This window comes from Artemia sp. Qi Xiang Cuo, chromosome 16 (assembly GCF_049724085.1).
Source record: "Artemia sp. Qi Xiang Cuo chromosome 16, ASM4972408v1, whole genome shotgun sequence".
Classification (NCBI taxonomy): domain Eukaryota; kingdom Metazoa; phylum Arthropoda; class Branchiopoda; order Anostraca; family Artemiidae; genus Artemia; species Artemia sp. Qi Xiang Cuo.
The window spans coordinates 59,440,868-59,453,213 of NC_142809.1; the positions used below are offsets into that span (position 1 = coordinate 59,440,868).

Here is a 12,346-nt window from a genome sequence, read left to right on the forward strand (position 1 = left end):
GAAATCCCGTAAAAATAATGGACTCCCCCTTCCCAGTTTGGGTTCTAGAAGGGTCTTGGTTGCGGCCACGCCATTTCTGCTTTAGCTTCAGTCTTGATTGACGCTGATGAATCGAAGGAGTCCATTGTTATAGGTCTACATGACGTCCGCCGTGCCTACGACTTACTTCTCCATGACCAACTCAATGTAGATATGGGAAAGAGAGGTGTACAGAAGAATATCCTACTACCCATTAAAGACATGTACGACCACCTACAGGCTAAACTCCTACTTCCTGGCCATGGTCAAGCCCTCACTGAAAATACACCAGACATGATGCTGTCCTACCGAGAGAATCCTGTAGTCCCAGTAAAAAAAAAGGGTGCTCGACAATGATCAGTCACATCTTCTTGTGCCTTTAGTAACTATATTATTGAGCCATAGTCTACTATCGAGACAACATGCATAGCTCGTGGCATGGACGTTACAATGACAGCCTACGCCAATGACATTCTGAACCCCAGCCACACAATCGCAGGTACAGAGACCACCTTCTCCACACTACAATCAAATTACAGTCACATTGGCGTTGGATTTAACCCACAGAAGTCAGAGATTCTTCTGTTCAACTGGTGCCAGGAAAAGGTCTCGTATGTGAGGCTGGGAGATATGTCTGTAGCCCCTGTCCCAAAAAGTATTTACCTTGGTTCACCAATTGGGAAGGATCTCAAAACTTCCCGCTCCCTTCTTATTGAGTGTCACTCCTATATACCCTAGTATCCTGTATTGATTCTGCCATTCTTCGGTTTACTATAACATAATCAATAAGGTTTGCTGTCTTGCCATCACGTGAATACCATGTTAAATTATGGGCCATTTTATGACCAAACACCGTACTGGTTATAATTGGATTGTTATACCTACAGAATTACAAAAGTCTGTATCCATTACTGTTTTTTTTTTCCTACACCAAATTTACCTAGGCTAAGATTCCATCTATCCCTATTTCTACCGACCTGGGCGTTAAAATCTCCTAGTAAAAACATCCCATTTGTGCCTGGGATCCTGTCTTTTTGCTCCTGTAACTGTAAGTAAAATTCATCTGAGTCAATAGTATATCCGACAGTCGGTTTTACAGGGGCATATACTATTATAAATGATACCCTGAACTTTTAGTCATAAAGTGAGCAAAAAGTATTCTATTATTAATACTTTTCCAGCCTGAACAAGAATTAGCAGCTTCCTTATTCATCAAGAGCCCTACTACCTGTTTATGTACCCAATCCTTCCTGCCTTAGTAAACAAAGTCTATATTACCTAATTTCATGCTTCCTACCCCTGGGATATGAGTATATATAACTCCTAAAATGTCCAGTTTGAATCGTCTGAATTCGTCAGTCAAAATGTCGATACGACAGTCATTTCTTAACGTCGTAAAATTCCAAGTTCCAATTTGCATGTACTTTAAATCATTGAAATTATTTTGGCCTCAGGAAAGCAATGATTCCGGATACCAGTGCAGGACAGAGATCACATATATTCTTAAGTCTACATCGAAGTGCTAAAGCTGGCTTAGAACCGAACAGCAAGAAGTCCCTGGGATCTCCAGTATGAATGGAGGCTTTGTGCAATCCTGAGCCAATCTTTGTCACAACATGGTTTTCAGCACTTGGCGATGTTCTTCTATCAACAAGAGTCGACATCCTGCACAGTCAGTCTCGAGCCTATTACCTCCGACTCATCATATATATTCATGCCTACAAATATTACGGGGATGCAGCCCGTAGTAAACAAATTAGCTAGGAACAGGTTTTTCAGCCCGGAAACGCCCGTCAAAATAGACAAAGTCCAGAAGAATCGTCTACTAATCAGAATCCCGTACAATGCTGTGTCATTTACTAGGCTATAATTTTCTCGAGGGGTACCACTCCTCAATCAAACAGTTCGTGGTAACGAACTGTAAGTAAGGAGCGACCCGGCTCAATGATAACCGAAACTCTAAAAAACGGGATTTTGATACCAATAGATACATCAAAAGAATCAGATTTTAATTCTGATTTCAAATATATAAGTTTCATTAAGTTTAATCCTACCCATCAAAAGTTATGTGCCTGAGAAAATTTGGTTGATTTTCAAAAAAAGGGGGAAAGACCCCCTAAAAGCTATAGAAAATTAGTGAAAATCAAACCATCATATTCAGAGTATCATAGAACCCTACTGTAGAGGTTTCAAGCTCCTATCTACAAAAATGTGGAATTTTAAATTTTTTGCCAGAAGAAAGATCACGGATGCGTGTTTTTTTGTTTGTTTTTTTTTTTTTTTTTTTTTTTTTTTACCAGGGGTTATCGTATAGAACCAGTTGTACTATAATATAGTCGGAGGGCTAATTGGAAAGGAAAATAAAATTTATATTTCCCTTTTTAAGTGACCAAAAAAAATTGAGGGCAACACGGCTCCCACCCACGCTCATTTTTTTCCCAAAGTCACCCGATCAAAATTTTGAGATAGCCATTTTTTTCAGCATGGTCGAAAATATGATAAAAATGTCTTTTAGGATGACTTGATCCCCCAAAGTCCCCAGGGGGAGGGCTGAAAGTTATGAACTTTACTCAATGTTAACATATAGTTTTGGTTATTGGGAATTATACAGACTTTTTCAGAGGAGATTGTGTCGGGTAGGGGGGGTCCGGCGCGGGTCGGGCCCTATCGGTACGGCTCTGGCCCGGCCGGCAGTGTACCGGGCGGCCGGGACAGGGCGAGGACGGGGGCGCCGGATTTCCCAGCATTATTAAAGAAAAAGATCAGGAATTAAATAAAAAAAAGAAGTTTTTCAACTGATCAACTGATTGTGATTAAGAGGTCATTTTTAAAGAACTGGGAAAAAAAATTCCAATTATAGTTTAAAGAGCAGGGTATTGACTAGGGGGCGAACCCCCTAGTATACGTGTTAAAAATTTATGAATATAGAAGTTCGTTACGTAAGTTAATTCTAAGTTACGTATATTTATTACTAATAAAAACGTTCGTAAATAAAATTAAACAAGTTTCGAGAAAGCCATTTAACCAAATATAATAAGCAAATTTTGTTTTAATTATTCATGTACGGTGAGCCAAGATCAAAACCTGCATTTATTCAAAAACGTTCAAAAATTAAATAAAAAAAATCAAGTTGTTTTAACTTAAAGTAAGGAACGACGTTAAAACATAAACCGAACAGAAATTATTCCTTATATGAAGGGGCTGTCCCCTCCTCAACGCCTCGCTCTTTACGCTAAAGTTTGACTTTCTCACAACTCTATTTTTTTAAACAATAAAAAAACTTTAGCGTAAAGAGCGAGGCGTTGAGGAGGGGAAAGCCCCCTTCATATACGGAATAATTTCTGTTCGTTTTAAGTTTTAACGTCGTTCCTTACTTTCAGTTAAAAAAAACTTGTTTTTTTTTATTTAATTGGGAATAGAGTTGACCCGAAGGTCTCCAGTCTTGCAGGTACCGAAAGGGTTCATAAATTTTGATCTTACGCCCTGCCGCAGCTGTCCTCCTATAAAGGATCCTCCCGCGATGGTGTTCTGCGTCATCATGCAATTTAACCCGTTACTGGGAGAAGGTTTTTAACCCATGGGACGTGTGGACACGCCGGTGGGTCCTATTGAGTGTACATTTGAGGGGCCTTCTTCCTCCTCCACCTTTATTTATTGCCCAGTACGAGGGTGTCCCAGTTTATAGTATGTACCCCCAGGGACAAGGTCCTCCCATGGTCCGTGCCTCCTCTGGAGGTAGCTGACATTTCTGTAGGGTGTTCCCCTATCACCACCTGGGGACACGCTGAGTGGCCTGGGGGAGGCCCCTTAAAGCTGGCAAATAGTAAATACAAATACTTATAATTACAATTTTCAAATGAATATAATACTTCACTTGGTCTTTCAAGAACATCTACTGCAAAAATCTGCTTGTTCCTTCAATAGCACCACATAAACAACTTCTTAAATCAAAGACTTACTTTAAAGTTAGTCTTTGATTTGTTTATGTCCAAATCTTCTTCATATGTTTTCGGGCCCAACTCCATTGCCAATTCCAAATTGCCTTGGTCTTTCAATAACATTTACTGGAAAAATCTGCTTGTTCCTTCAATAGCGCCGCGTAAACAACTGCCTTAAATCAAAGACTAACTATAAAGTTAGTCTTTTATTGGTCTTTGTTCAAAGCGTTTTAAATTTTTTCGGCCTCAACTCCATTGTACAGCTCAAATGTCTTTGTCTTTCAGTAGCATCAGTAACGCCAATCTACTTGTTCGTTCAAGAGCGCCGCGTAAACGACTGGCTTCAATCAAAGACTAAATTTCCAATCAAATGATCCCTTTTTGAAGCTTCTACGAAAAAACATTCTATAGAAACCTTATATGTCCCAGGGCATAACTTACTACCCTTGTCCTGAGGGCTCTGGGGGGAGGAGTTGTCATCCTCAAAAAAATAATTTCGAGACCTTTCAATTACGTTGAACAAAATGACCATATCAAAATATTGATCGGAAATTTTTGGGGAAATGATGGGCGTGGGGGGGGGGGATTTTCCCTCTGATTACTTTCGACTATTAAAAAGGGCAATAGCCCTCTCAATTTCCGATCGAAAGAGCCCTTTTTGAAGCTTCTACGACAACGGAAGTTAATTTCTTAGTCCAGTCCGATCATTAGACGTAAATTGAGAACTTTGTTTTGTTATAGATACGAAACATCCACTCCGATCATATTCAGAAACATAATTCAACAAATAGCCGAATAGTTTTCTGAGACACTAATTTCTAAAAAATTGTATTCTTGTTTTTCAAGGCTTTTCCAATCCGAGAAACTTTACCTTGACATTCTTTAAGTAGGAAGTTTTGCCTGTCGTGATTTCCAAAGGAAGAAAGACTTGATCAATCGATTATTGATTTTGCAATTTGGAATGCTGTTGATGAATCTTTTTCACTTCTGTGTAATGTTTCTTAAACTTAGGTAAAGGTTATAGTAATGTATTTCTGGAATATTTTTCTTTTGTACGGAAAAACCATCTAAGCAGATAGTAATTCCAAGCAGTAATTCTAAGCAAATAATAGTAATAGTAATTCTATAATAGTAAATAGTAAATAGTAATTCTAAGCATAAAGATAATAGTAAATAGTAATTCTAAGCAGATAATATCCAAGTTGCATCCTTTTTTTTGTCTGAAAAGTAAATAAATAATTTAAAATCTTCAATTCCTGTTATCTAGTGGCTACAAAACCGACTACTTAAGACTGAATATCTTCTTGGGCAATTTGGCTAGCAATTGGGCAGTTAGGTTCGTTTCTGTGTTTGACCACGTGTAAAAAATGGTAACTCAGTCTAGCATGTTTCCTACTAAAAATATTGGCCCACCAGATATGGGAATCAGGAAAAGAATATTTTACCCCAATGTAATACCGTTGGATATTTAGGAAATGTCTTCACCTAAAGATAAACTTAGACACGCTCTAATTATATTAAAAAATCTTGTTAGAAAAGAATTGAACAGTCTTCTAAGATGCTTATTTTGAAGACAATAATTGTTGTTTTCAAGGCTTTTTTAATTCAAAAAATATTACTTTGAACAGATCCTCGAAAAAAAATTTTGCTTGCTTTGATTTTCCAATAATAAAAACAGCTAGTCGATCCAATTATTGATTTTTTAGTTTGAAATGTTGTTGTAAAACGTCTTTCCTTCCATTGAAGAAATGTCAGTTCTTACAAATATTGAAGCTAAAGGTTACAATAATGTTGTTTCTGGAGAATCTTTGTTGTTAAAGGCTAATCGGCTAGTTATCCAGTAATTTTGTAATAGCCATGTTTGATCCCTTTCTTCTCTCAAAACTTAAAAAATGTCATAAGTTACCCAAGTTTTGGTTTTTAATGGCTAAGAAAGATCTAAAACTGAATGTTTTTAAAGATATCTTCATATAGGTGATAATCAGTTTACTTCTGTCTTGGATTGAAGCTGAAGAATTCGAATCTATGATCGTTAAGGTTGTTTTAAAACTGATAAGGTTCTAGTTCATGCTATGACCAAAATGTGTTTTTATTTTCTTTTTTCATGTTTGGATGTCTTGGATCAAGGCTGAAGAATTCAGCCCTATGATCGTTAAGGTTGTGTTAAAACTGATAAGGTTTTTGTTTATGCTATGACCAAAATGCGTGAAGATCCTGGCTCTATGACCGTTAAGTTTGTGTCAAAACTGATAAGCTTCTGTTTTATGCTATGACCATAATGCATTTTACTTTTATTTTTTCATTTTTCCAGAATAGTCTTTTTATATCCCCCTTTCTTCTGAAAATAGAAAAGTATCAAAATATTCACAGCTTATTATTTATGGCTAAGATGGACATGAAACTAAGTTTTTTGCAATAATATTGATGTCGGCGATTGTCTGGATTGCCTGTCTTGGATCGAACTTAAGAAAATTGGCTTTCTGACTGAAGATTTTTGGTATATAATGGCTAAGAAAGATCTAAACTGACTTTTCCTAAATATACTTTGATATAGGCGATAATCGGTTTACTTTTGTCTTGGATTGAAGCTGAAAAATTCGGCTCTATGATCATTAAGTTTTTGTTAAAATTGATAAGGTTCTGTTTTATGCTATAACCAAATGTATTTTTACTTTTATTTTTTCATTTTTCCAGAATAGTCTTTTTATATCCCCCTTTCCTCTGAAAACAGAAAAGTATCAAAATTAATACAGCCAATTATTTATGGCTAAGACGGACATAAAACTGACTTTATTTGCAACTGAATTTGTGTGGGTGACAGTTTGGTTTGCCTGTCTTGCATCGAACTTGAAAAAAATCGGCTTTACTGAGTTTTCCTAAATATTCCTTCATAAAGGTGACAATCGGTTTACTTCTGTCATGGATCGAAGCTGAAGAACTCGGCTCTATGACGTTAAGGTTGTTTTAAAACTGATAACGTCCTTGTTTATACTATGACCAAAATACATTACTGTTTTTCTTTTCTAATTTTTCTAGAATATTCTTTTTATGTCCCCCTCTCCTCTGAAAATAGAAAAGTATCAAAATATGTGCAGCTTATTATGCAATTGTATTTATGTCGGTAATTGTTTCGTTTGCCGGTCTTTGACCGAACCTGAAGAATCAGCTTTCCGGCTGGTGAAGTCGTGTTTTCAGTGTAGATTCTGGTGTCTGCTAAGGATGAAATCTGTCCCTAAGACTCTTTGCTATCCTCTTAAATTATATCCCTTGAATGCACAAGTTTGTAGTTAGAATACAACTGAATTATAGCCACATCCTATCTGACAGTGGTTTTGCTGACGACATAGCTCTCTTTTTTTTATTTCAGAGAGGAACCACAGCAGAAAATCACTGACCTTTCAAACAAACAGAGCAAGCCGGTCTGTCAATTAGTATACTCAAAACAAAATAATGCAAAATGATGTTAAGCTATCACCCCACCCCCCTTACTCCAGATTGGGACTGATGTGCATAAACAAATGTAAGAATTTGGGTATCTTGGGAGCCTTGGATTTTAAAGAACCACGCCTATTGCACAGACAGGAAGCACTTTTAATAAACTAAGCAATGTGTGGAATAATATAGCCTATTTCACGAAAATGAAGGTCCGGTCTTTAACAGTCACACCTTCTAAACAATAATGCTCGGTTGTGAATCTTGGGTGCCATGAAGCATCTCAATAAAATTAATGCAAGGGATCGAAAAAAAAAACTGTCTTACACATACCATTGAATACATCGGACCCAAAATAATAAGAAAACGTGAAAACACGAAACGCGAATAAGAATTTGCGAAAAACCAAAAAGTTCTTTGTGACCGATAAAATTACAAGTAGTCGATGGGGTTACAGCAACACTAGGCCGAGGGGTGGAGAAGGATGCTACGATGTTAAGATCATCAATGAAAAAACCCCGTTCTTCAGCACTAAGATCTTACTTCTAAGACTTTACATCATCCTACACAGATTACTGTTCTTTAGTTCATCATTGTTCTAAGATCTTACAGCTCACTTATGTTAGCAAAAAGTGCAAAGAACGCCATCTTTCTGCCAAATATAACAATGATGAGAGCACTTTGAGGATATATTCATCATTGTTTTTAGACCGCTGATCAGAGCAGAACGATGAAAGACGTTTGAACAAAGATGGTATATGAAGTAAGATCTTACTCCTAAGATTTCCCTTAAAATCGTTTTCTGTCGAAAGATGTAAGATATTAGCACAATAGTGAGCAAAATAACGGCCTTAAATCTTTGATCTACACCACTAGAGCAGTCATCATGGAGAGGCACAGCTGTCGCCTTATGCGCCAGTTGGCGTGAAAGCTGACCTAAAGCCGACCGGCGCCAGCCGACCTAAGTATATGAAAAAGAAAGACCCAAAATGACAGTTTCAGAAACGTAAAAGAAGGAAACTAAATCAGTTCCCAGGAGACTAGATTTGAAAGGCTGTATTTAAAACTGAGACTAAATTTTGAAAGGTTGTAAGTTTGAAAGGTGTACACCTTTCAAATTTAAAAGGTTTGAAGCTCATATAAGTCAGTTATACGGCAAAATTCATTGACACTAAATCACAGCCAAAAACTTCAGTATTTACAAAAAAATCCAAATTTCGCAATATACAAGAGTGTTTTATTTTACAAATTGTAATTAACTTATATTTAATACGCAATAACAATAACACCTTTCAAATTTAAGAGTTTTGAAGCTCATATAAGTCAGTTATACGGCAAAATTCATTGACACTGAATCACTGCCAAAAACTTCAGTATTTACAATAAAATTCAAATTTCGCAATATAAAAGAGTGTTTTACTTTACAAACTTTAATTAACTTTTATTTAATGCGCAATAACTTAAATTAGGCCTTAGATCAAATTTTAATTTTGGTAAGAGGGATTATTTAGGGGGGTGTAACTGTTAAGAAATGTAAATAGGAGGTGAGTCGCTATAAAACACAAAGAAATATTGAAAACCTCGGAAAATGGTGAATTTCTATGTGTGGGCCTCTCTTCTTTTTTATGTATATCTAAATTACAAACTTATTGCATCACTAATTAGAAAATGCTAAGGTGTCCATCTATTTAGCTTATTTTTTATGTCTTTTAAGAATTTATTTGCTGCTGTCAGTTTTGTCGATTTCTATGCGTTTGTTACATTTTTAATACCTATTTCTTAAAATTCTTACTTGACTGTGTGTGTTTATCAAAGTAGCAAGTTGACAGTATAATTTAAATAGCATATTTAACTTAAAAGTTTTTGAAGGAAGGAATTATTTTGAACTAGATTCAAGTTCAATGAAAATTTTAACTTTTGGATTTTCAAAACACAAACAATATTAATTTTAAACCGATAAAAAGTTTGAAACAGTTGAAAATGGAAAAAACAATGTACTATTTTCTATACGACTCAAGTACTTCATTTATTTTTATTTTTTTTTTTGAAAATATTGCTTTTATATCTTTCCGAAGTAATTTTTTTGTCGGTAAAACCAACGATGTCGTTTAAGTGGAGGGTAAAGCTGCAAATGATTTTCGCTAAAATTTCAGCTGGATTTGCATGCTTAAAAGAATTTGAGTTTTAATTTGTTTCATATTTTACTGTTTTTTCACAAGTTATATAATGTCGTTTATTTCTAGGAATAATGCAGCAGGATAACTCCGAGCAGGTTATTCTGGATCCAAAACTAATTGCCCATAACTACCTCAAGACGTGGTTCTTTCTTGACCTAGTCAGCTCCATTCCATTAGATTATATTTTTTTAATTTTCAACCAGGTAAGTTTTTATACATTTTTGTATTAAGAAGTAACGTAATATATAGACAACAAATAAAATACTTTTTAGGTAACAAATATAATAATGTAAAACAGTTTAATAGCAGTAATATCATAGAGATAAAACTAAAATAGCAATTGAATAATAATAAAACTTGAATTTAAAATAATAAATAATTATTGCATAGCTATATTAATATACAAATATAAAATAAAAAACACCACAAAAATAATTTCAAACGTATTGCAACAATGAAACCATTGGTGGGAAATGGGTAGTTGTATTGGTCAATATTTCTTACAGCACAAATACTAAATGGATATTTCATTTTTAGGTAACAAATATAATAATGTAAAACCGTTTAATAGCAGTAATATCATAGAGATAAAACTAAAAGAGCAATTAAACAATAATAAGACTTGAATTTAAAATAATAAATAATTATTGCATAACTATTGTAATATACAAATATTAAAAAAATAAAAAAAAACACACAAAAATAATTTGAAACGTATTGCAACAATGAAACCGTCGGTGGGAAGACGGATAGTTGTATTGGTAAAATGTTGTAGTCAATATTTCTTACAGCACAAATACTAAAAGGATATTTCATTTTCCATCTCCTGGCAGGAAGACCGGGATATTTTATTTTACTAATAATCAGAAAATTTTCATGTTGTTGGTGTGCAAATAATGAAATAAATGGAAAATTGGAAGACAAGCATTATAATAAAATTGTTAGTACAAATACACAAAAAATTAATATATTTCCTAAAATAAAGAAGAAAAACAATTTTTAAAATAGCTCAACAAAGCTGAAATAAATACTAAAAGGGGTAAAATACACTAAAATACACTAAAGATACATCAACTTTATGATTTATGTTTTGAAAGTACACCTAAGAGTTAAATAGGTGTCTATTATAAAAGTGGTTTACGTGCATGGGAATTCTGAAAATTAAATAATTGTTGCAAGCTAAGATTTTTTGGCTAATGGATTTGATATACTGTTTTGTATTAGGTAATTGGTTGGATAAGTAAGGTTAAGACCTTGTTCAAATGCTCATTTATCTCAATTACTAAATTAGGAAGATTTTTTTTTTTTTTTTTTTTTTTTTTTTTTTTTTTTAACCAAATAATTACCTGTAAAATATTCTCAGACATCATTTCAGCCTCAAAATCCTTATTCTGGCCTTTTTATACCCTATTTTTAATCAAATGCTAGTTAAGGGTCATAGAAATAGGGTTGGCAGCAATGCCGCTGCGATAATTCAAAACCTGACTTGTCACCTTTTCTTGAAAAACTCAACTTAAAGATAGCCCTCGAAACTATGCAGGTTCTAGTGATTGGTTTCAACCCCTTTTCTTAATTTGTATTTAAGATGTTTATGAAAAACAACTGGTACTCAATAATAATTAAATAAAAAAAATAGTTTTTTTTAACTGAAATTAAGGAGCAACATTATAACTGAAAACAAACAGAGATTAGTACATGTAATAGAGTGTTTCCCTCTTTTCAATACCTCGCTCTTTCCGCTTATGTTTGACTTTTTATTCCAATTATTTAAGAATGACTCCTGAAACACAAGGGCCGTTTAATTAAAACAATAAGTTTTTTTTAAATTTCAAAAAAAAATTAGTGTAAAGAGTGAGGTATTAAGGGGGGAGGACAACCCCCTCATATACGTAATAATTTCTGTTTGTTTAAAGTGTGTTGCTCCTTACTTTTAGTTAAAAACTTGTTTTTTTTTATTTAATTTCTGGTCTTTTTTAAAATAATGCTGGGAAATCCGGCTCCTCCTCTATGGAAAATTCCCCTTCGCCCACTAAAACTTCCTCAATAGAAATATCCTCCCCTCCAGTAATCCCACCCTTCAGAGCCCCCTCCCCTCCCGAACATTTTTTATATGCATCACAATAACCAATTCTATATGTAAACGATTGGCAAAGTTCATGGTTTGCAGCCCTTCCCCCGGATACTGTGGGGGGTCAAGTCATTCTCAAAGATATAGTTATTAGATTGTTTGACTATGCTGAACAAAACTGCTATCTCAAAATTTTGATCGGAAGGCTTTGGGGAAAAAGGGGGCATGGGAAGGCAGCTAGCTGTCCTCCAATATTTTGGGACACTTAAGAAGGGCACTAGAACTTTTGATTTCCGATCAAATAAGCCATCTCTTGATCTTCTAGGATCACTAGTTCAATATGATCACCCCTGGGGAAAACATACAAAAAGAACAAATAAACACGCCTTCGAGATCTTTCTTCTTGCAAAAAATGGAAAATTCTGCATTTTTGTATGTAGGAGCTTGGTAACAATAAATTCTCTGATATGCTGAACCTGATTTTCATTAAGCTCACTTGATGTTTTTGGAACCTTTGGACAAATTTTCTCAGGCTCTTAAATTTTGATGGGTAATATTAAACTTGATGAATTTTATATATTTTGAATAAGCAACAAAATTCGACTCTTTTGATATATTTAATGTTATCAAGACTCTGTTTCTTAAAGTTTCGGTTACTATTGAGCCGCATCACTCCTTACTTACAAAAAAAAAACAAAAAAAAGCACAAAAAC

At 34.6% G+C, this 12,346-nt stretch overlaps 1 protein-coding gene across 2 annotated transcripts in view; it reads left to right on the top strand.

Annotated features, from left to right (window-relative positions):
• Positions 1-12,346, top strand: part of Ih (hyperpolarization activated cyclic nucleotide gated potassium channel Ih) — a 502,482-nt gene that overhangs the window by 206,672 nt on the left and 283,464 nt on the right. For both annotated transcript variants that reach the window (XM_089102539.1, XM_089102540.1), the window contains exon 4: positions 9,632-9,768. In XM_089102539.1, coding sequence (XP_088958665.1) covers positions 9,632-9,768 — 137 coding nt within the window. The remainder of the gene's footprint in view (positions 1-9,631; positions 9,769-12,346) is intronic.